The 23,384-nt window shown below is 36.3% G+C and overlaps 1 protein-coding gene across 3 annotated transcripts in view; it reads left to right on the forward strand.

Annotated features, from left to right (window-relative positions):
• The window catches only part of GRM8 (glutamate metabotropic receptor 8), a 775,007-nt gene extending 753,279 nt beyond the window's left edge, over window positions 1-21,728 (forward strand). For 2 of the 3 annotated variants that reach the window (XM_004265482.3, XM_049714478.1), the window contains exons 10-11: window positions 14,358-14,604; window positions 21,148-21,728. In XM_004265482.3, coding sequence (XP_004265530.1) covers window positions 14,358-14,604; window positions 21,148-21,197 — 297 coding nt within the window. In that variant the 3' untranslated portion in view covers window positions 21,198-21,728. Of the gene's footprint in view, window positions 1-14,357; window positions 14,660-21,147 lie in introns of all 3 variants that reach the window. The other variant, XM_049714479.1, reaches the window with a different exon arrangement.
• The last annotated feature ends 1,656 nt before the right edge of the window (window positions 21,729-23,384 follow it).

Genomic DNA, 23,384 nt, shown 5'->3' on the forward strand with positions numbered 1-23,384 from the left:
ATCTACATAGATAGATGTGTTCTTTGTATAACTTAAGATTTTATCTTAAATTCTATTTTGTCCCATAATAATATTACTATTCCATCTTTCTTTGTGTTTACATTTTTCTGGTACATCTTTTCCAGTTACTTTATTTTCAGCCTTTACATATAACTTTCTCCTTATTAGAATCACATTTAAAATCCAATCTGATAACCTGTGTATTTTTTAAATGGGGAATTTAATTTATATCATGAAAATCACTGGTTTGTATTTGCCAGTTTATTTTCTATTTACTATACTCTCGTGTTTCTGTTCTTTTCCTTTCCATTTTTTTAACTGATCAAATTTTCATTTTGTTTCCATTTTGATAGTTCAGAAATTTTAGGTCTTATTTTAATTTTTTTAGGTTGCCCTTAAATTTTAAGCATATACTTTAATTTTCTTTCTTTCTTTTTTTTTTTTTTTTTTTTTGCTAAGGACATCCAGAACTAGTTTACTGGTATATTTTGTTGACTTTATACCATGTCTTGTCCTTTTATTTTTGGTCAGCCTTGTGAACAGTTTGTTAATTTTACAGTCTTTTCAAGGAATTTTTGGCTTTGTTGATTTTTCCCTATTTTGCATTTGTTTTCTATTTTATTGACTTTTATCTTTCATCCTTATTATTTCCTTCCTTCTATATTCTTTGGATTTAATCTCTCTCTCTCTCTCTCTCTCTTTAGTTTGTGAGATGGATAATTATAACACAATTTCTTCTTTTCTAATATAGATGAAGCCTGTTTTAGCTGCACCCCATGACTTTTAATATGTTGCCACTTCATTTTATTCAGTTCAGAATAATTTCTGATTTTCACTGTCAATTCTTCTTGACTCATAAGTGATTTTGGACTGTGTTGTTTAATTTTCAAATCTTTGATACTTTTCGTGTTACTTTTGTTATTTCTATCCTAACTCTACTTTCTATCCTTCTTCCACATTAGTCAGATTACATACTCTGTTATTTCAATCCTTTGAAATTTGTTAAGACTACACAGAATAAGGTCATCTGATACCTTTTCTCTGTGCAATTTTATAGATTATGCTCATTCAGTTTTTGAAAATTCTTGGCCAGTATCTCTTTAAGTTTTTTTCTTTTTGTCTACTATATATTGCTTCTGTTTCTGAAACTCCAAATTCATACATATTCAAAATTTTTATTATGTTTTATATATTTCTAATAATTTTGTTCTGTATTTTTAAATTCTTTATTATCTCCAGGCTTCAATATGGATATTTTCTACAGATCTTTCAATTTGTTAGTCATGTCCTGAACATCATCTAATCTGTTGTTAAACTCATCTATTGAATTCAATTATTATATTTTTCTGCCCTATAATTTTTGTTTCAACTTTTAAATATATATGTATGTGTGTGTGTGTGTGTGTGTGTGTATATATATATATATATATATATTCCAGTTCCTCAGTTAAATTCATTATCTTATTATGTATTTTCTTCAATACATTTATGTTCAAGCTTTTGTAAACTTCTGTCTGAGAAGTACAGTATCTTGATCATTTGTGACACAATCTTATATACTGGGTTTTTTTTTTTTTTTCCCTTTCCCTTTGGTTTTGGTAATTTGTTCTTATGTTGGACCATGTTTTGCTGGTAGCTGGTAATCTTTTATTGAATACCTGACATTGTACATTTTAAAAATGTAGATTTATAGATGTTGCCATTTTCCTCCAGAGAAGCTGCAGTTTTCTACCTGTCTACAGTTAAAGCAGAGGCATTTCACCTTGACGTAATCCAGGATTGGGATAATTTGAGACTAGGTTTAGGCTTTCTGTGGGTTTGTCCATATTTGATATTTCATTTATCTTGGAGGATATCCCTTCAGATATATCAGCTAAAAGTCCAAGGTGTTTATAATTACCCATCCTCCTTAATTGACACAAATTCCAAATTTTGTTTCCCAAGCATAATGACACTGCTTAACTTTTTAGCCTCTGAATCTGGATTATGTTTGATTTTTTTTAGTCTGTTGCTCCCTCCCACTTAAGGTACACCAAAGTCTAAAGAAAAAAAAAAAATGGTGTAAATCTCAGGTTCACTTGTCTGTAATACCCTGGAATCTTGGGTCCTCAAGTCCTGGCTGCACTGGTAACCCTGAATTCCATTTTTTGTCTTCCCAGCCCCATGAGACTGCTGAAAAGCATGTCTAAAGATTTCTGCCCTCTAACACCCATGCGATGAATCAGCACACTCCCAATGGATAAAAGCAGTGAAAAATGCCTGACTCACATCAGAGTGTGAGTGTGTGTGTGTGTGTGTGTGTGTGTGTGTGTGTGTGTGTCCTAAGATCTTGGCCCTCCTGAGTCCTGGCTGCTTTGATTTTTCTCTGATGCCTCCAAGCAATCGTTTTTTAAATTTATGATTCTTTTATAGCTATTCTCAGTGGGTGAATTGGTTTGATGACAGCATAGCCAGAATGAGAAATCCTTCATCTATAGAGATTTTAATTTTAATGATAAAAAATTGTTTCTATGGTATTTATTTGATACTTTTTCTTTCAAAAGTTTGCGAAGATAATTATTTTTATCTCTAACGTCTTCCACTAACTCTAGTGGACCTATCTTCTTGGATTTTTATCCTTCTTTTTGATGCTTCTCTTTTACAGTGTCAGTTTTCTCTGAGTATTTGCTAATTCTTGGTGTCTTTTCATCTGTATTTGTGAATCCCAGTTTGCTTGCCTACTGTGTTGTCAATAGCCTGTCTCTCATGGCTGTGGAAATGGAGCAGTGCCTATGCAGGAACAATGTTCCAGCAATTTGTCTTCTGAATGTAGGGAATCCTTGTCCCTTCTGGTGGTCAGTGGTTCTGTTGGGTACTCCTCTCCTCTGGCCAGTGCAAACTTGGTGCTAAGTATCTTCATTTAAAAAGATGAACTTATCCATCTCTTTAAGTCTGTATTTCCAGCTAGATGATTCTGTTAAGTTCAACAATATATAGTTCTAAGAAAGAGCTTCTCCAGGATCCACAATGAGATTTCTTTTCTTCTTTTTTGGATTTTTTTTTTTTTAATGAGGAAAGTAGCTGATGGATAACAGCAATCTAAAAAAATCCTCTGAGTTCTCAATTAAACATTAATTCAGGTGTTTTAATTGAGACTCTGTTATTTTTAAGAAATCTGGCCCAACTCTATTAGAAAAGGATGATTTTCTGACTTGGTAAGGATTCAAGTCATATTAACCCTGCTCTTTCACATCTCTGTATATCTATGGGAGCCATATGGTGTGTGCTAAAGATATGAGCTTTTAAGTCAGACAAACTTCAGTTTAAACCTCCACTTTATCCTCATGAGTTGTGTGACTCTGAAAATATTGTTTAAGTTCTCCAGGATGAACCCATTCCTAACTTACAGGATTACTGTGAAGGGTTAATGTCCATAAAATGTTTGGCAGTAATGATGATACCTGATCCTCAATAACATAAATCTATCTTTTCATAGTTCTGGACACTAGAAATCTGACATCAAGGTATTGACAGTGTTGGTTTCTTCTGAGGCCTCTGTCATTGGCTTTTAGATGTCCACGTTCCCTCTGTGTGGTCCTCACAGGGTCTTTTTTTGTGTACACACATTTCTGGTGTGACTTTGTGTGTCCTAACCTCCTCTTCTTATAAGGACAACAGTTAGATTGGATTAGAGCCCACCCTAAAGACCTCATTTCAACTTAATTATCTACTTAAAGACCCTATGTCCAAATACAGTCACATTCTGAGGTACTAAGGGCTAGAAATTGGACGTGTGAATTGGGGTGGAGGGAGGGACCAGAATTCAGCCCATAATACCATTACTCTTGGTTCTTCCTGCATTAAGTAATATCACCAGGAAAAAATTAGTATTTATACAACATCTTATGCCTCCACAAAAGTACCTGCACTGAGGTACTGCTTTAATTCTTTTGGCTTTAGAAAGTGTTGTATAGGAAGTATCCAGTTGAACAATGATTTAGTACCTTTTCGAAAACTATGGTTGAAACTATTTCCATAATGTTACCAATTTCCTTTAATAACACAACCTACATAATAACTGTCTCCTGAAATTTAAATTCCAGCAAACCTTCTGTCTTCAGACAGTGATAACTATAGGATAACTATAGATAGATGATAGATAGATAGATAGATAGATAGATAGATAGATAGATATACAGATCTTCCTCAACTAACTATGGGGTTACGTATAAACCCATCATAAGTTGAAAATATTGTAAGTCAAAATGCATTTAATACACCTAACCTACCAAACATCATAACACCTACATTAGCCCACAGTTGGGCAAAATCTTCTAACACAAAGCCTATTTTATAATAAAGTGTTAAATATCTTATGTAATGTATTGAATACAGTACTGAAAGTGAAACAGAGAATGGTTGTGTGGGTACAGAATGGCTGTAAGTGTATTGGCTGTTTACCTTCCTCATTGCGTGGATGACCCGGAGCTGTGGCAAGGTCATTGCCCAGCATCACAAGAGAGTGTCCACACCACATAACACTAGCCCTGGGCAAGATCAAATTTCAAAATTTGAAGGATGGCTTCTACTTATTGAGTATCACTTTTTCACGATCACGAAGTCAAAAAATTCCAAATCAAACCATCCTAAGTTAGGGACCGTCTGTGTGTGTGTGTGTGTGTGTGTACAAACCATCCTAAGTTGGGGACCGTCTGTGTGTGTGTGTGTGTGTGTGTAATTACACAGTTCTTAGATAAATTTTGTTCTTGTAATAATTGTTTCTTCTCCTTTTTTTTATTTCTAAAAAATTTTTAACTTTTATTTGGTCTCTTCATGTAACTATTCTCTTTATTATATTTTGTATCTGTTCAAATAAATACTTTTAAAATTATAATAATTAAAGGTATCTCCATTATTCTTATTCTTAGTTTTGACCATACTGTTGAAAAATGATAAAGGGCTAAAAGGTGGCATGGAAGCAGGAATCCATGGAGGGAAACATGGAGGAAAAATAACACGTAAAGGAGGAACTGATAAGCAGTCAACAGCAGATGTTTCATATTCATTTGCATACGTCACGGTCGAAAACATGGCACCATTGTGTGAGACACTGTTTTTATTATGTTTCTATAAATAATACTTATGGAGGATAATTGAAAACTAAAGACTACATTTTATTTAATAATGCTCTACTTTGAAACATCTACTTTAAGAAATGTCTATGGGGCTTTAATAGAAAATTTATTTCCTGGTCCAAATATTAAATATCATGTATATTTAATTATAAATACTCATTATAAATCTAATATCTGTCCTGCCATATTTAGAGGATCTTGAGCTTCCTTACACTTGTCCTTTGCTACCCTCAGCAGAGCTGATAGCTCACTTATTGGTGTATGCTTTATTATTCTCTGAAGCTGGTTTCCACCATTCTCAATAGGTCCAAGGTTAAGGATTCAGACCTCACATGTGAACCAGCCCAGTTCTGCATCCATAGTCTTCGCCCTTTGGTTTGACTCTTCATTTTGCTAACATGTGTCCTGGCTAAAAGGGGCCAAAAGGGAGACAGCAAATGGATCAGAGCAAACCCGTCTCCATCTCCACTAATGAAAACACAACGTAATGTCTCTGACCTGCCGATGGGTCAGCAACCCTACAATTTCTACCTGACACAAGGGACACTCAGGATTGTGAGTTTTTTCCAGAATGATACTAGACTATGACATTTTGAATGTGTTTCCTACAAGCATAAAATATATTTCCTTATGAACAAATATTTTGTGCCTATAGTTCTATGTGTGCATGTTCCTTATCAGAAAGGCTAAAAAAGGTGTGGCTGATTTTGAGAGAGCAGTACCGTTACGTCTTTACTGTGTGAGGAATGGAGGAGGATTCAGAGAGAGTAAAATCAAGGCTAATTAATAACAGCAATAGCTGCTGTTGACTGATTACTGTATGCCAGGTGCTGTGCCAATATTTTACATACATTGCCTCCTTAAATTCATTTAGTTAAGTCTATGGACGTTTATAAATAGTGTGAGTGCCTTATCCTCAGTTGTACATTTCTTAAGTGGGGGAGGGATGCAGGGCAGAGCCCAGAGCTCTCATGTTCCCAAGTGGAGGCCACTGACTTTTAATTGTCATATTTATAGTTTAAAAGGTCATCATGTTGGGAACTCCCTGTTGGTCCAGTGGTTAAGACTCCTCGCTTCCACTGCAGGGGGTGTGGGTTTGATCCCTGGTCTGGGAACCAAGATCCCACATGCCGTGCAGCAAGGCCAAAGAAAATGATCATCATGTTTATCTATCCAGGAGTTTCTGTCCCAGCCTGGGTATTGATTTGAAGGGGTATGGGGCCCTCAAATTTTCATAGACTGTCTAGCTTTAGAACCTGATTTATTGTTTTCCTCTTGAAACTACATGGGTTATTTCCTTTAAATGTCAAATTCAAGAGTAAGGATCCACACTGCCTCAAAGACCAGAAAATTCACATATTCAGGCAATGTTCTAGGTGTTGAGTTTATAGCAGTGAACAAAACAGGTAAAAATCCCTGGACTCATGGAATTTTTATTCTAGTTAAGGGAAAGAGACAATATATAAATTAGTAAAATATATAGACTTTTATGCTAGAAAATAGATGCTGAGGAGTGAAATAAAGCTGGGGAAATAAATGCAGGTGGAGGGATGGGGGGTACAATGTTTAATTTCATGTTTAGGAAAGGGTCTCATTGAGAAAGAACCATTCAGAAAGGAACACTTCCTGAACGAAGTGAAGGGTCAGTTCATCAAATATAAAAGCCCCAAAGCAGAAGCATGCTTGGTATCTTCTAAGATTAGCCAGGAGGCCAGTGTGATGAGAAGAGAATGAATGAGGGAAAGAGTAAAGCCAGATCAGTTCAGAGGACCTTGTAGGCCATTATAGGGACACCATCAATGTGAAGTCACTGTAGAGTTTTGAGGGTAGGGGTGACCGAACCCAATTTATGAATAATGGGATTAAATTCTAGCTACCTGTGTTAAAAATCAATCAGATGATCAGAGAGAAGAGAATAAGAGCGGAAGAGGAGAAACGTACAGATGTCAACAGGACATCTATAGTGAAAATACAAATAAGAGATGATGTTGGCTAGGACCAATGCAGTACCAGTGGGAGAAGTGGAAAATGACATATATGAACAAATTTAGGAAGTAGAGTCAACAGGATTCAGTCACAGATAGAGCGTAAGAGAAGAGTCAAGGACAATTTCTATTTGTTTTCATCCCAACAACGGGAAAGATGGACTGAAGACAAGGAAGACCACTGGAAGAAGAAGTTTAGGAATGAAGATGGGATTCAGATGCTTGTTAGTTTTGGATCGTATATGTCAGACATCTAAGGGGAGCTACCCAGAAGGCAACTGAGTTTCCTGAGGGAGGCCTGGAATTAGTCAGCATATAGTTTTTAAGGCAGGGCTACCTACATAACTTGTGAGGCCCAATGAAAAATGAAAATGTAGGCTTCCTTATTCAAAAATTATTGAGAATTTCAAAACCCTGACAGAAGAACATTAAACCAAGCGTGAGGCCTTTCTGAGTGAAGGAGCCTGTGTACAGGCAGTGCGCCCAGAAAGCTGGTCCTGCTTTAAGGCCATAAATCTGAATGTTATCATCAAGAGAGTAATGTGGCCAGATAGATAGATAGATAGATAGATAGGCAGATAGATATCCAAGGACTGAGGTCTGGGATACTTCAAGGTAAAGATGTTAGAGAGAATGAGGAGGACCCCTCAGAACTGACTGAGGAGAAGCCAGCAAGGTATTTGAACTCGACAAAACAGAAACAATAATAAAATGTTTGATATGGACTTGGGATGGTTCATTAGTATCCAGGCTCATCCAAAGAGCTGGTGGGGGTGCTGTGTGTTATCCCCTCTGGTGTCCCATTGCAAGGGGAGTTTTATTAGCTTGGATTGTTTCATGATAGGTTGATTTGAGGCTTTTACTACCCCCAGGGCAACTCCAGAATTTCTTTGTAAACTTCTCCATCTTAAAAAAAAAATTGTTTTAATCACTTCTAGTAATTAATGAGATTTTGAAATCCATTGGCTGAAGCCCTTCTGAAAAGCAGAAGGTCCATTTGTGGAGGCAGGTGACACTTTGGCGGACACACAGATGAGGGAATAGATAACAGAAGCAGAGAAAGGCAAAGGCAGGCTTTAAGTGTAAACGGAGCTTTCTCACTGGTCAGACTATGTGAAGCAGACAAACGGGACCTGGCTGACTGCAGCAAAAAGTGAGATGAAACCATCCAGGGCAAGGCCGACAGGAATAAATCATCTGTTTCTTATCACATGGCACAAATCCGTCTGGGGTGTTAGGTTTCTTAACAGGTTACATTGGTTACACAGGGGTTGAAAACTCACCAGCTTGGATATCTGTGGAGTTCTGTGTGCAGGCAGCTGGTTGAAAGTAAAAGACTGACCTTTCTCCTGGAGTAATATAATCTCCTCCCTCCTTACCCTTCCTAGAGTCTTTAGTGATTCCAGGCCAGGACCTACGTTCAGTAGACCCTGGATGTGCACAAATGCCTCCTGCAGAGAATGAAGAGGAAGCTGTAATAGGTCCCAGAAAAGATGTCATGTTAATATTGCTCCATCGTGCCATCTCCTCCCTGGCTTAGCCAGAGATCATTTCCGTCTGCTTCACTGCATGTGACTGCTTCAGCCTCGAAATGTCCAGTGGCTGTGGAGGCAGAGGAAGTGACAGGCTATCAATGGACATAATAGAAAAGACGCTCCTCTTCCTCTAGGTACTAATATTTTGGAGTGACAAGGGGCAGAGGGTGAGGCATAAAAGAAGGATGGAAAAAAGAAGGTTACATTAATATATCCAGTACCACTGTCAGCATCTCTCAGTGGATTTATGTTGGTTACAGGGAGTTAATATAGTTTCCTCCTAATATAGTTACAGCATTCTGGTGAACTGTAACTTTGATACAGAGAACCAGTGCACTATTCTATTCCCTATCAGCAAATGGGAGTTGACTTTTGGGCAAAATCTTATTCTGCCTACTTTGAAGTAAGATTACAAAAGCATTTTCCTTGACATCATATAGTGAGAGCAGGGCTGTCAGCTCTTCACTAAACTGTCAACTTTGGATAACTGGCTCATAGGCCCCTCTCTTATTCTATATACCTGGAAGGATGCTTTGTTGGCAGCCTTTTAGATTCAAAGTTGTAGGGAAAATAATCTTTGTTGAGCTACTACTGTTTTGCACCTTTGAGACATTTTATAAAGATTATGTCATTCCACCTATAACCCTTCTATGAGAAAAGTATTATTTTCCCCCATTCCATAGGTAATAAATTAAAGGTCAGAGAGGAAAATAAGATCTCACAACTGTTCAATTGCCAGGGAAGTTTTATTAGAGTTCAGATTGTCACCTGGTGGGTCGACTAGGGCCTTTTACCATCCACAAGGCAACTCCAGAATTTCTCTGTAAACTTCTTTATCTTTAAAAAGAATTTGAAGTGGCGGTGCTGGAATTCAAGCTCAGGTCTGCTTGAACATGTTTCTTCCTTACATGGTTCAAGTAATTAGAATATTCAACAGGTATAAAAAAATCCATGAGTTTTTTGGAAACGAGTGCTCATTTTCAATCTTTTAATATAATCTTTCCATTTCTTCTTAAATATGGGAGATACTGAAAATCCTGTAATCCATGATGCTAAGAAATTAACTTCTCTAGAAGGACAGTAGGTGGCATTTCATTTCTTTGCTTATTTTGCTCTTACTGCTTTCATTGAGGTTATAATATATACGAAATTTTTATTTCATTAAATATTCAAAGAGGAAGTTCAAAAACTCAGTCTACTCACAGTCTGAAGTCCTGTAACAAAGCCTTGGCCACTGTAAGGTTTTAGATTTTAGGGTATGATTTTTGTATAGATGCTTTTTATATATTAAACCCACATTAAAATTTTTCAGAAGCTGTTGTAAGAGAGCACATAAGATCTATAATTTGCAATCACAGTGTCTAATGGAGGGCTTGGAACACTAAGCATAGTACTGTTTAATCCTAATGTCTATGTTTATTATATCTTCTTTTGAGTTGGCTTGCTAAGAGGATAGACTACAGTAATATATTTAACGTGGAAACTAGCATTCCAGAATCTTCTTCATGCTTAATATTTAACAAAATCAAGTTTACTATATATTACAGAAATTATTCTGAATAAGGGGAGAAAATTATCACTTACATTTATGGTAGTGGATAAAATTTATAAGATTTTCAAACTAGAAAGGTATTTATGAATTATTTGGACTAGTATTATATGTTTTAGCAAGACCAACAGGTTAAGACATATAAAAAGAACCCAGCTAATCAATGTGGATGTTCCCATCATTTCATGGCTATACCTCTGGAGGGGTTTCTTTTTTTTTTTTTTTTTTGCAGTACACGGGCCTCTCACTGCTGTGGCCTCTCCCGTTGCGGAGCACAGGCTCCGGACGCGCAGGCTCAGCGGCCGTGGCTCACGGGCACAGCCGCTCCACGGCATGTGGGATCTTCCCGGACAGGGGCATGAACCCGTGTCCTCTGCATCGGCAGGCGGACTCTCAACCACTGCGCCACCAGTGAAGCCCTTGTTTGGTTTTTGTTTTTTAAGTTAAAGTGACTTGGCTGGGTCTGACTGGGACAAAACTGATGGTTCCCTATTTGAGTGGCTTTGGAATATTTATGTGTGGTTTGCATTTTGGCTCTATCCTTTCCTTATCATTACATCCTTTCTCTGCAGCCCACTTTCTGCATAGCCTTTCTGCAGCAATGCTAGCTGGAGAATAAGTAGGAATTCAAAGAGGATTAACTATTGTATAAGAAGCTTATGAGTATTCATAATAATAAGTTGCTTAAAACTACGTGGCAAAGCTTAGGGAGGTTCGTGTGGTTTAAAGGCACATATTCACATTTTATCAGGACCTTCTTAATTGCAGTAGATTAGTTCTCTCAAATTTAACGTAACAGGTAGCCTGAGAGGTCATGGCATGTAGTAATTTATCACTCTGCCGAGGGACGTATCTGAATCACATCTCTACTGAGGATGGTACACATGAGCCCAACCTAGAATCTGGATTCATACCTCATCTCTTTGTGTTTCTTACTTAAAATGTCATCAACCCTGATGTCCATTTGACAGAGTGGAAAATTATGGAAAGCATATTCTGTATGATTTGTGTAAATTAAGGGTTTCTTGAAGATCTTCATATACTTAAAAATAATGAGTGGTATCTGAGTAATTATTGTGTGATTTCTTAGAGGTATATAAGAAGAAATGTAGATTACAGATGCTAGGGAAGTTTATACCCTGGTTGTGCATTTTTTATGAATTATTACAAAGTTCATATAAATTGTTATAATCACATAGTTATACATTAGCAAGTGCTCCATTGTATTTATTTTTTAATGCACTAGTGCTTAGAAGTAAAATAAGGACATTATAATCAGGATTTATCATGGAGGACTTCCTGGAGGAGGTGAACTTTGAAACAAATCGATCCTAAATATCACCTTGTTGAAGGGTGTTCCCATACTCACGATAGGGTCTTAAGCAAACGACAGCCTTAGTGGTAGATAAATTGAACAGTAAACTTAGTAATCCACAGGATATGATTTTTCAGACAAGGACAGTCTTTTTACTAGTGCCTGAAGTTCTCTTCATGTTTCAGACAGTTTCTCACCTCAAGGCTTTGTCATCTGTTAAGAGAAACAGTCTCCCCTAGGAAAAGGAAGCCATAAGGCTGATTCAGATATTTACTCTTGAAGGTAAATATATTTCGAGTCTTTATTAAAAAGGACACAATTAATTTGGGGATTGCTGGATGCAATCTGACAACTTTACATTTTCAGAGGTATCATTAGAATGAACAGACATTAATGTAGAAACAATAAATGCTGGAGAGGGTGTGGAGAAAAGGGAACCCTCTTGCACTGTTGGTGGGAATGTAAATTGATACAGCCACTGTGGAGAACAGTATGGAGGTTCCTTAACAAACTACAAATAGAACTACCATATGACCCAGCAATCCCACTACTGGGCATATACCCTGAGAAAACCATAATTCAAAAAGAGTCATGTACCAAAATGTTCATTGCAGCTCTATTTACAATAGCCCAGAGATGGAAACAACCTAAGTGTCCATCATCGGATGAATGGATAAAGAAGATGTGGCACATATATACAATGGAATATTACCCAGCCATAAAAAGAAACGAAATTCAGCTATTTGTAATGAGGTGGATAGACCTAGAGTTTGTCATACACAGTGAAGTAAGTCAGAAAGAGAGAGACAAATACCGTATGCTAACACATATATATGGAATTTAAGGAAAAAAAATGTCATGAAGAACCTAGGGGTAAGACAGGAATAAAGACACAGACCTACTAGAGAATGGACATGAGGATATGGGGAGGGGGAAGGGTAAGCTGTGACAAAGTGAGAGAGTGGCATGGACATATATACACTACCAAACGTCAGGTAGATAGCTAGTGGGAAGCAGCTGCATAGCACAGGGAGATCAGCTTGGTGCTTTGTGATCACCTGGAGGGGTGGGATAGGGAGGGTGGGAGGGAGGGAGACGCAAGAGGGAAGAGATATGGGAACATATGTACATATATAACTGATTCATTTTGTTGTAAAGCAGAAACTAACACACCATTGTAAAGCAATTATACTCCAATAAAGATGTTTAAAAAAAAAAAAAAAACACTATGCTGAGCAAAAGAAGCCTGAAAAAAAAAAAAATCATGGAGATGATAAAGGGCTCTCTTCATCATCTTAAAACATGGCTACCTTGTAACCTCAGTATTCCAAGTTATTTGGGAGAAATTACATTTTCAGCTCAGGACATGAAAAATGTAAACAGATAAAAGGTTTTATTTTTAAAGAGGTGAAATATTCATACAATGGAATATTATTGACTCTTTAAAAAAAAAGAAGGAAATCCTGCCATTTGTGACAACATGGATGAACCTGGAGGACATTATACTAAGTGAAATTAGTCAGATACAGAAAGACAAATACTGCATGATCTTACTTATGTGTGGAATCTAAAATAGACTCATAGAAGCCGAGAGCAGAATAGTGGTTACCAGGGGCAGGGGAAAGGGGAACTGGGGAGATATTGGTCAAGAGGTACAAACTTCCAGTTATGCAAGATGAATATGTGACTACAGTTAACAATAATGTATTGTTTACTTGAAATTTGTGAAGAGAGATCTTAAGCATTCTCACCACAAAAGAATAAAATAAAATAAAAGAATGAAAGAAAGAAAATGGTTACTATGTGATGGATATGTTAATTAACTAGATTGAGATGATCATTTCATAATATATGTTTATCAAAACATCAAGTTTTGATAAAACCTTAAATATATACAATTTCTATTGTTTGATTATACCGCAATAACATTGGGGAAGAAAAAAGATTAAAATACTGTCATGTTTGTTTTCATAACATAATGAAAAGAGCTAAAGCAGTGATTTTAGGTTTGACTTTTTCAGTTCATTAACCTCTAGATTGCAGGAAGAAAAATCTTCCAGAGGGACTTCTCTTTGTAAGTACCAGAGCAGTCAATTTCAGTGAAATAAGGATAAGGAATGAGCACAGGGGGAGAATTTTTCAAAATGCAGATGTCAGGACCAATCCCCAAAGGGCATATTTCAGTCTTGGAAGGAGGAAGTCTTATACGTATTTTCTAAAAGCACCCACATTTATTTTGATCTGACGCAATCATCTAGAAACCCTCTGGAATTATCCTTTAGGAGGGCTATTAAAAAATATCAAGCCCTTATGGCATGCTTGTGATGTATCCAATTTGGAAGCTGGAATTAAGTAATTATGTGAAGATGCAAACACTCACATTATCCAAGCAATGGGGTGCAATAGTGATGATCTGGACTATTTCACTCCCACTCTATTTCCACTATATATAATTTACCTTCTAGGTTAGGTTTCCTGTTGAAAGAATAACATTTGACCTTGTGATACCTCCCTGAATAAGGTTTGTGTGACATAAAATATTAGTCTTTTGCTAGACTGATTTTGTTCCCTTCCTTATATATGCTTAATTATAATCTAAAGAGGAAACTAAGCTCCATCAGCTTACTTGTTTGTTTTTGCTTGTTTTAAAAAATTGGGCTTCATAAACAATACAACTTTACCCACATTTGCAGGTGGGGATAAAGGAACGTTTCACTATAATTAAGGGCAGTTTTAATAAGTGCCTTCTAATGCACTGTTAGCAGAGAAGCTGGAATAATCTCAGAAAACGGTTATATTATTTGCTTTATCTTAGGTCAGGCTTACCAACATTGATTCTATGTTTTTTTCCTTCTTCAGATGTACATCCAGACTACAACACTTACTGTCTCCATGAGTTTAAGTGCTTCGGTGTCTCTGGGCATGCTCTACATGCCCAAGGTTTATATTATAATTTTTCATCCAGAGCAGAATGTTCAAAAACGCAAGAGGAGCTTCAAAGCTGTGGTGACAGCTGCCACCATGCAAAGCAAACTGATCCAAAAAGGAAATGACAGACCAAATGGCGAGGTGAAAAGCGAACTCTGTGAGAGTCTTGAAACCAACAGTAAGTCATCCGTAGACTTTCCGATGGTCAAGAGTGGGAACACTTCCTGATAGATGTACGTTGAACATTCTTCTACTGGTCTTGGGGACTGTGCTACGTGGTTCCAGGGGCCTGGTGGTACTCGCACACCATGAGACCATCACAGCAGTTAGAACCATTTGGTTAGAACCAAACGATTTCAAGGCAAGTGGCTCCTCTCCAGAGCATGAACATAAACACGAAATCTCTTTTACAAAGTGTGACGCTCGAGTCTCTCTTTTGAGGCATTACAGAGCTTGAAGCTTGGAACTGTGCTCCATTTATAAAATTATCCTTTAGCTCTTAGGAACTACTCTCCAATCTTTTTCAGTTCAATACTGGTCGCTCTTTACAGAATTGATAGTTAACTAGTATTTATAAAGCATGCTACCAAAGATCTTACACAAATAAATGATACGTTATTCAGATATTTAGGGAAATGAGAAAACTAGTTAGCTAACATGTTAGGTTAAGTCATAGTCTATATTTGTTTCCCCAACGTGGTCCCCTTCTTTGGTTTCCCTTGATTTCCCTTCTTGGATATATTAAGATAATTAGAGCTCTTCTCTGAAAGCCTCATGACCCTGAAAACAGGACCCCTTCTACAGCCACCACTCCACTTTTCCTTTCCTCACCTATTATCTTCTCTATACTCATCCCTGAAGAAGCACATAACAACATACTGGTACCAAACTAAGCCAGCAGAGTTAACTGAGCTGTTCAAGTCCATCTTGGACTCTATGGAAGAGTAGCAAATAGATTGAAGTTATGTATTGCAAAATACCAGAAAGCTGAATACAGTGAAAAAAATTATATATATATATATGCGTGTGTGTGTGTGTGTGTGTGTGTATAACCTATACATTACGAGATTCTGTATATGGTTCAATATAACACAGGCATTAAGGATAAAACCCTACGCAAAAATGCCCTCTTCCTCTCGGATTCTGCCAGGAGGCTGTATCTCCTTTTCTCTGTACTTTTTTTTTTTTTTTTTTTTTTTTTGCTGTACGCGGGCCCCTCACTGTTGTGACCTCTCCTGTTGCGGAGTACAGGCTCCGGACGCGCAGGCTCAGCGGCCATGGCTCACGGGCCCAGCCGCTCCGCGGCATGTGGGATCCTCCCGGACCGGGGCACGAACCCGTTTCCCCTGCATCGGCAGGCGGACCCCCAACCACTGCACCACCAGGGAAGCCCCTCTCTGTACTTTTGACATGAAATACAGGAAAGATTGAGATGACTTTATCTGATTTAATTATTATAACAACTTATAGTCTTCACTAGATTCACAAACCTTCCCTTGCATCAAGAGTTCCAGATGAACACTGTCTACTCTAATGCCCCACATGCAGAACTATCCTTAGAAGATAAGTATTGATTAATTAAACCTATTGGCTTCAATTACTATCAGACTTCTTGGAATGACTGGCCAGGTCCTCTAGGAAGATGACCTTCAGCTCGTAAATATCAAATTTAGTTACTTGTAGAGAAAGAAGTCTTTTAAGAATTTCACAGACATTCCCCACATAGTCACTCTTCTGCAAACATGAAATCTTGAGGAAGTGCAAGTGGAGGCACAATAAGGATGGGTTTTGGTATCAAATGGTTACAATCATCTCTGATTATAGATAAGCAATTGACTAATGGTGGGGCTATCTGGGCTCCTAGCAAAGGTTGTGCTGTAACTACTCTCAAAGGCATCAGTGTAGAATGCTTGTGATTTCAGGGCAGAATTTTATTTGTTTCTTCTGCCTTGAAATCATCAGTGCAGGAAGTTAAAACCTAATGTAGGATGCCAATAAACTACTTTTGGCCAGTGATACACTTTGAACACTGGTACTTCTCAGTATGACTCACCAGAGTCTATAGTTGTACTTGGTTTTTAGCAGCAATCCAGAAAACCTTATATAATATGGTTGCACGTGGAAACAACCAAATGTACACTGAAATAAATACCAGTTATCCTGGACTCACCTCTGAAATGTGGTAAGGAAAAAAATTAATAAACGTTTTCCACCGCTTTAAAAAATAAGTTAGTTCCCTGAAGGGAAAATGTGCTGTATTGACAAAGACTAATCCCATGCTATAGAAATAAGTCTTATACATTTTGTTTTCCTTTTATTATTTTCTGTTGCTGTTGAAATGGAAATTTCATAGCATGTGTACGTTTCCCTCTTTTCTCTGAAAATAAGAATGAAAGATTACAAATGTGAAGGCTGTATGATGGCTAAGCCTGTAATATTTTGGAGGAGTTGAATGCTCACCTTTGGAAGGTAAAAGAAAGTTAAGAAGGTGAATCAAGATAAAGTCAATTATGACCTCAAAGAAGGTTACATTGTACTTCGGGGATTTTACTGTACTATTCATCTTTTACAGGAGTGGTTTGGGTTGAATAAATTAGGCTCAGATAAAGTGATTACAGTTTACACATTCAGGAGAGACAGAGTAGGAAATCCTCACACATCCTTCTGCAATCCCACTCCTGGTAACAGTTGTTAACCTTTGTTCACTTAAGGAGTAGCTACAATGTACCCCTTGTGTGCTTGTTCCCTTTACCAAATGCACCAGTGGTTTGAATGGAAAAAGTAAAAAGTCTTCCAAAATCACAAACTCTCTAAAACTACCAAAAACTTGAAGAGCTTAAATGCAATATTTTTCTTCTAAAAGTGTGTCTTATGTCTCTAGAAGTATAATTGAATATTGGAAAGCTTTTGCCATTCAACTCTCTGTAACTAGTACCTTGCCTCCTCAGATTTAAAATACCTCCTTTCAAAACCCGTGGAGCCTATTCTCAATCAAACCAGGACTAGTTAATCCACTGGAACAGTGTCCATGTTGCCGCATCCTCATACTTTCTGCTACCAGACTTTTGATAAATCACCATTACCACAATGACTTGACAATGACGTACAGGACAGTGTTTTGTAAACTATAAACCACTATATAAAGGTAAATGTATCATTGCTCCCATGAAAATATAGATTGGTTTGTGAGTAACAAAAAAGAAGACAAAATTCAAAAACTATTTTTTTAGCATCCCCTTTTTTAAAGATTTTTTTTTTGATGTGGACCATTATTTTTAAAGTCTTTATCGAATTTGTTACAATATTGCTTCTGTTTTATGTTTTGGTTTTTTGGCCCCGAGGCATGCGGGATCTTAGCTCCCCGACCAGAGATCGAACCCACACTCCCCGCATTGGAAGGCGAAGTCTTAACCACTGGACCGCCAGGGAAGTCCCTCCCTTTTTTTAATATGTGGAGGATTTTGATAATTATGGCTCCTATGCTACATTCAGGATTTTTTTCCTGACCAATTAACTGTATTTATGATATGCATGCAATGTTTTTCTTTCATAGCTATGGAGTTCTACAAGTCCATCATTCTTAGAAATTTCATCTTAAAGATGACTTGTTAATGCCAGAAATTCTGATCACATATTTAAGGAAAGCTTCTAATGGTACACAGAATAAATAAAAGCAATGTGAAGCTAGAAGGGAGACCAAATGACTCCATGTTAATGACTGAATTTGCAGAATACTACATTTCACACATAAAAAGGTCAAGTGTTGTTTCATACAAGTGTGGAAAGAGAGTTAGAAACAAAGTTGGTATATATGAATTTTATCAACGGTACCCAATTAACGAATGCTGTAACACGGTATTCCTTAAGCTCTATTTATGCATAATTCATGAAAACAGCTGCTTCTGGAGGTAGATCTCCTTTCTCTAGCTTATGAACATAGTGTGGTGTGCAGAGGAAATTCATTGTTGCTGTATTCAAGGCTGATTTTCACATAAGCATATTCATCAGCAGAAGTATTACATTAGCGTATATGTACATCTCTGATCCCTTTTGTTCTGTAACACTTCTGGGATAAAGATAAAAGTATCACTGCTGCCGTGAAAATATGCAGACATACCTCGTTCTACTGTGCTTCACTCTACTGCATTTCCCAGATACTGCATTTTTTTCAAAAGTGAGCATTTCTGGCAACCCTGCATTGTCAGATGATGGTTAGCATTTTTTAGCAATAAAGTATTTTTGTCTAATTTACGTATGTACATTGTGTTTTTAGACATAATGCTATCACACACTTAGACTACTGGATAGTGTAGACATAACTTTTATATGCACTGAGAAACAAAAAAATTTCATGGGACTTGCTTTATTGTGATATTCACTGTATTGCAATGGTCTGGAACCTAACCCACAAAATCTAGATTGGTCTGTGATTAATAGAAAAGATAAGACTTAAAATTCAAAAATTCTATTATTTTAGCATCCATCTTTCTTTCTTCTTGGAAGAAAAAAAGAAAAGGGAAGATTCTTGCAAGATATCTGCCATTCACATCGTTTCAGTGTTGACTAAATTATGTTTCCAAAGCCTTACATCCTTTTTCTAATCAGACAAATTAAGATTACTTTCTTTTTGTAAATTATAGTCTTAGTTCTCAGTAGAATTCTACATCTTTTTCCCTGGAGGTTACTTCTAAGAGTTCAAACAATGAAATAATTTCTAAAGAGCTTTAGAATCTTGATGTTGGAATGATCCTTGAAGATTAACATCTGAATATCATCTTCGTTAAGGTCTTTAGGCTCTTGTTCCTCTGTTACAACCATAATTTTTCTTTCTAGCTATCTGCAAATTTGGTAGATATTTCTCACATTTTTAGTTGCTGTTAAATATACTGAATAGGGCAGGAAGTTGAGCAATCTTTTAAAGGGTCGTTTTTCTAACTCATAATTTTTCTCCATCTTGTCTACAAAGATCATATGAAAGTCTTTCAAAAGCATAGTTGAAGCACAGATTTCATTTTCTTAGAATATATTTAGAGGCATATGAGAGCATCATATAAATTAGAAATAAAAAATTAAAAAATAAAGACCATAAAAATCACTGTGTTTCACTTCACACCAAACCAAAGGTAACAGACACCCTACCTTTTAGAAGCATAAATAGAAAAGTAGCATTCCATATGGACTCTCTAAGACAACAGCCATTCCCCACAAATCTACTGTGCCTCTGTCCTCACAAAAACACAATGTTGTGGATTGTGGACCAGTGATGAAGCTGAGGCCCCATAACCTGGTTCAGTGACTTTTTTTCACTCATTTTGTAGAGAAGAGAATGCAATTTAAAACCAAGTCTATTGGTGTATAACAGAAACTAACACGGTAGTGTGAAGCAATTGTACTCCAATAAAGATCTATTAAAAAAAAAAGTCTAAGATCTACTTCCTTTCCACTGTCCCTCAATAATAACCTAATGTGAGCAACATAGAAAGATAAGCAGATATGACCCACCTGTTTTTGGCATGAAGCTCATAATATTCAATGAAATAAAAAACAGCAAAAACCTCTACAGCTAGCACTTCCTGGGCTCCCTGTATTAATTTTAGTGACTGTGGACTTTGTCTGATCCTGGTCTCTGGTAAGAACTTGCCTGGTCAATTACCAGTATTCATGTACACTACAATGGAATGAGTCTAACTGCCAATTATTTCGGAGAAGAAACTTTACAATTTCCTTATTCAATGTTCAAAAGTAAATTATTCTCTAAAAATCTGTTTCACCCTGAATTGGATTTATATAGTGAAATACATACATTTTGCACTTTTTCTTCTTTCTTCTTATGATTTTTCATTCCAGAGTTGCACTGAAAAAAATAAGATATCACTTTTGAATTTTAAAACAGATTTATTCCATCACATCTTTCAAAAATGCAAAGTAATTATTTGGATTTAGATTTGTATTTCTGGAAATTTAAGTATGAATATACTTAAACGTAGAATATTTTCTAAGTTTAGACTTAGAAATATTTAGAATTAGAATATTTAGACTTAGGATATTTTCTTGTTCATACTTTTCTAATAATCTTACAATAATGGGTTTAGTTCATGATAAGTTCCTTCTTTGAGTCTTTATTTATTTTTTAAACATCTCCATTTGTATCCTTTGGATGAAACCAGACCATAAATATGTGTTGGCAATACACATTGATATTGTACTGTGTTCACTTCTAGAGTCTAAAAGTACTATTTTTAAATGGAAGATATATTCATTCTCAAAGCATGACTAATTATGACTAACCCTTTCTTGGTCATCAAATCAGACTCAAAGAATTGAGGTCTTTAACGTGGGTTGTAAGAAAAAATTCTTTTTTCATTTTGCAGGATAGAGAATTTCATCTGTTCTTTCATTTTTTATACCGTAAATCTGTTAGTCAATATGCACATTTAAATTGAATTTCACCTAAATATATTAAAGACCAGAGCATTCACATTTTTAGTTTTCTGCCAAATGTCTACACTATAAATGAGACTAGTGGTTTTATAGATTAAAAATTCTGCTGCATTTTTATTTCTACAATTGTTAAAATCCTACTATACTGCTTAAAATAATAAGTAACAGGTTGTAAAGACCACATATCATAAAAAGTCACTGCAATATTTGAATTTTAAAATCATTTTAATGAACTAATTTATTATTCTGTACTATAATTTGTCTTAATTTGTCTTAACAGCTTCCTCTACCAAGACGACATATATCAGCTACAGCAATCATTCAATCTGAAACAGGGAAATGATACAATATGAAGAAATGTGGTATGCGATCTTAAACAATGAACGTGACACCACCAACACTCACTCCTGGAGATCTCTGTAGACTACAGTCAATCAAATCAATAGTCAATCTTGTAAGGAACAAAAAGTAGCCACAAGCCAAAAGTATCAATAACAGGGAGTGAAGAAACCCATTTTATATAATACAACCAATGAGTGTCAAGCTAAAGTATTGCTTCCTCATGAGCAGTTAAAAAAAAAAAATCACAAAAGGATAACTAATGTTAGCTTGTGAAAAAAAAAATGCTGTTGAAATAAACCATGTCTGATGTTATTCTTGTAAGTATTTTTCTGTGATTGTGAGAACTCCCGTTCCTGTCCCACATTGTTCAACCTGTATAAGACAATGAGTCTGTTTCTTGTAATGGCTGACCAGATTGAAGCCCTGGGTTGTGCTAAAAAATAAATGCAATGGTTGACGCATGCAATTTTTTATACAAATAATTTATTTCTAATAATAAAGGAATGTTTTGCAAATGTTGAGAGTTGTTTCGTTCCAGTTTTAAAGCCAGGGAAAACTCTTTCCAGTTGGCACTGCTGCTGTTATTTAACTGCTGCTGTAAAAGCCCTGGTGTGCCAAGAAACTACTATTTCCTCGAGGAATGTCTTTTTGTACGTTTGCGTGTATGTGAAGAACACGGTCTTTCATTTCTCTATGAAAATATTATTTGTGTAAGATTTTTGTGAATATTTCAAGATTTATGTGGTAGCTTTTCAGAGTAATTGCTTCTTTTATGAAGAATCAAGCAGTAGCTTGAGGTCAATTGCTTCAGGTATCGTAATTAACAAATGATGAGTTAAACTTGGGAGAATGTAATCTGAAAATCACCATCTAAAAGTATATCCAAGTGTCACTGAAATTCTCCATTTTCTAAGCTAAACATTTGCAAAATGAAATATTCCAAGGTGTGTAATACTAACTTTTTCTCACCTGGGCCTAGTATGCACTGAAAGCAGTGAAGTAACGGGCCTTACCCAATACATTCCTTAAAGCACAGAATTAGCATATTTATTCCCTTTGCATCACTAAAGAAACCACAGTCCAGATAACATGTCAGAGCTTTCTTATTTTCCAAATGAAAACATTCATTGGTTCACAGAACAGTATCATTAAAGAGAGAGAAAACAGGGAGCCTGTGTCATGCTAATAAACCACACTAGGATGGGTAAGAGGAGCCTGTTAAAGACTTTCAAATCTGCTCCCATTTTCGTCCTGGGCGCCTCCATTCTACACCGTCCCCGACATCCATCAAGTCAGTGGTTCTCTACAATCATTTTGTTAGTAAATGTTCTCTCTGCTGAGTTAGCTTGGACAGCTCATTGCATCCCTTATAGATACAAAGAGCTATCTGTGCTCTGTAGCTTCAACCCAGATATTGACAGTCACTTTATTTAACACAGAGTTGAAGTAGCATAGCTTAGGCTCCTTCAGCATAGAGCAGCATTTCCTAGATTCCAACCCAGACAGAGAGCTACATACAGAAGGAAATAGGTACTTATTGGCCTCTTGTTGAGTTTCTCCTAATAGTTATTTGTTGTTCGTAGATAATATTTAAATCAAGAGTGAGAGTATTGTTTTCAAGTTTTCAGATTATCTGAATTACTGATAAATACAATCCTGTAATCAGGATCATAAACCCACCTCTAGGTGTGCCTTTCTAGATAAGACCTAGTTTAAAGTGAAGGAAACTCATAACTGCACATTTAGTATATTTTATTGTGCCATGTAGCTCAGTACCAATAGCCATACCAAGAAAAGTAACTATAATTGTATTTTAATTTTTAAACTGACAGTTCTCTTTGTATTGGAGATTATTAGTCATTTTAAAGATTTTTTTTTAAACTAGTAAGTATATACATGTTTGCTTGAGAAAAATGCTTGAATTTTACAAGCCTTGCATTTCATTCAGAGAGAAATTCAAGTACATATTAATATTTTCATTTACTAATTGACTTTAGTCAGGGTAAGTGGATACAACAGGGTGATTATGCGAGCAAAGCTGGCTTTCAGGCCAAAGGTGGGTTTTTATTATTATTACTTTTTCTTCTAAGGCTTTAGAGAAGAAAAATAAAATATTAAGCAAAATTCATGACGTTTCAAAATTGTTCTTCCTATTACAAACTTACCAATGGGTTT

This window comes from Orcinus orca, chromosome 9 (assembly GCF_937001465.1).
Source record: "Orcinus orca chromosome 9, mOrcOrc1.1, whole genome shotgun sequence".
NCBI classification, from domain to species: domain Eukaryota; kingdom Metazoa; phylum Chordata; class Mammalia; order Artiodactyla; family Delphinidae; genus Orcinus; species Orcinus orca.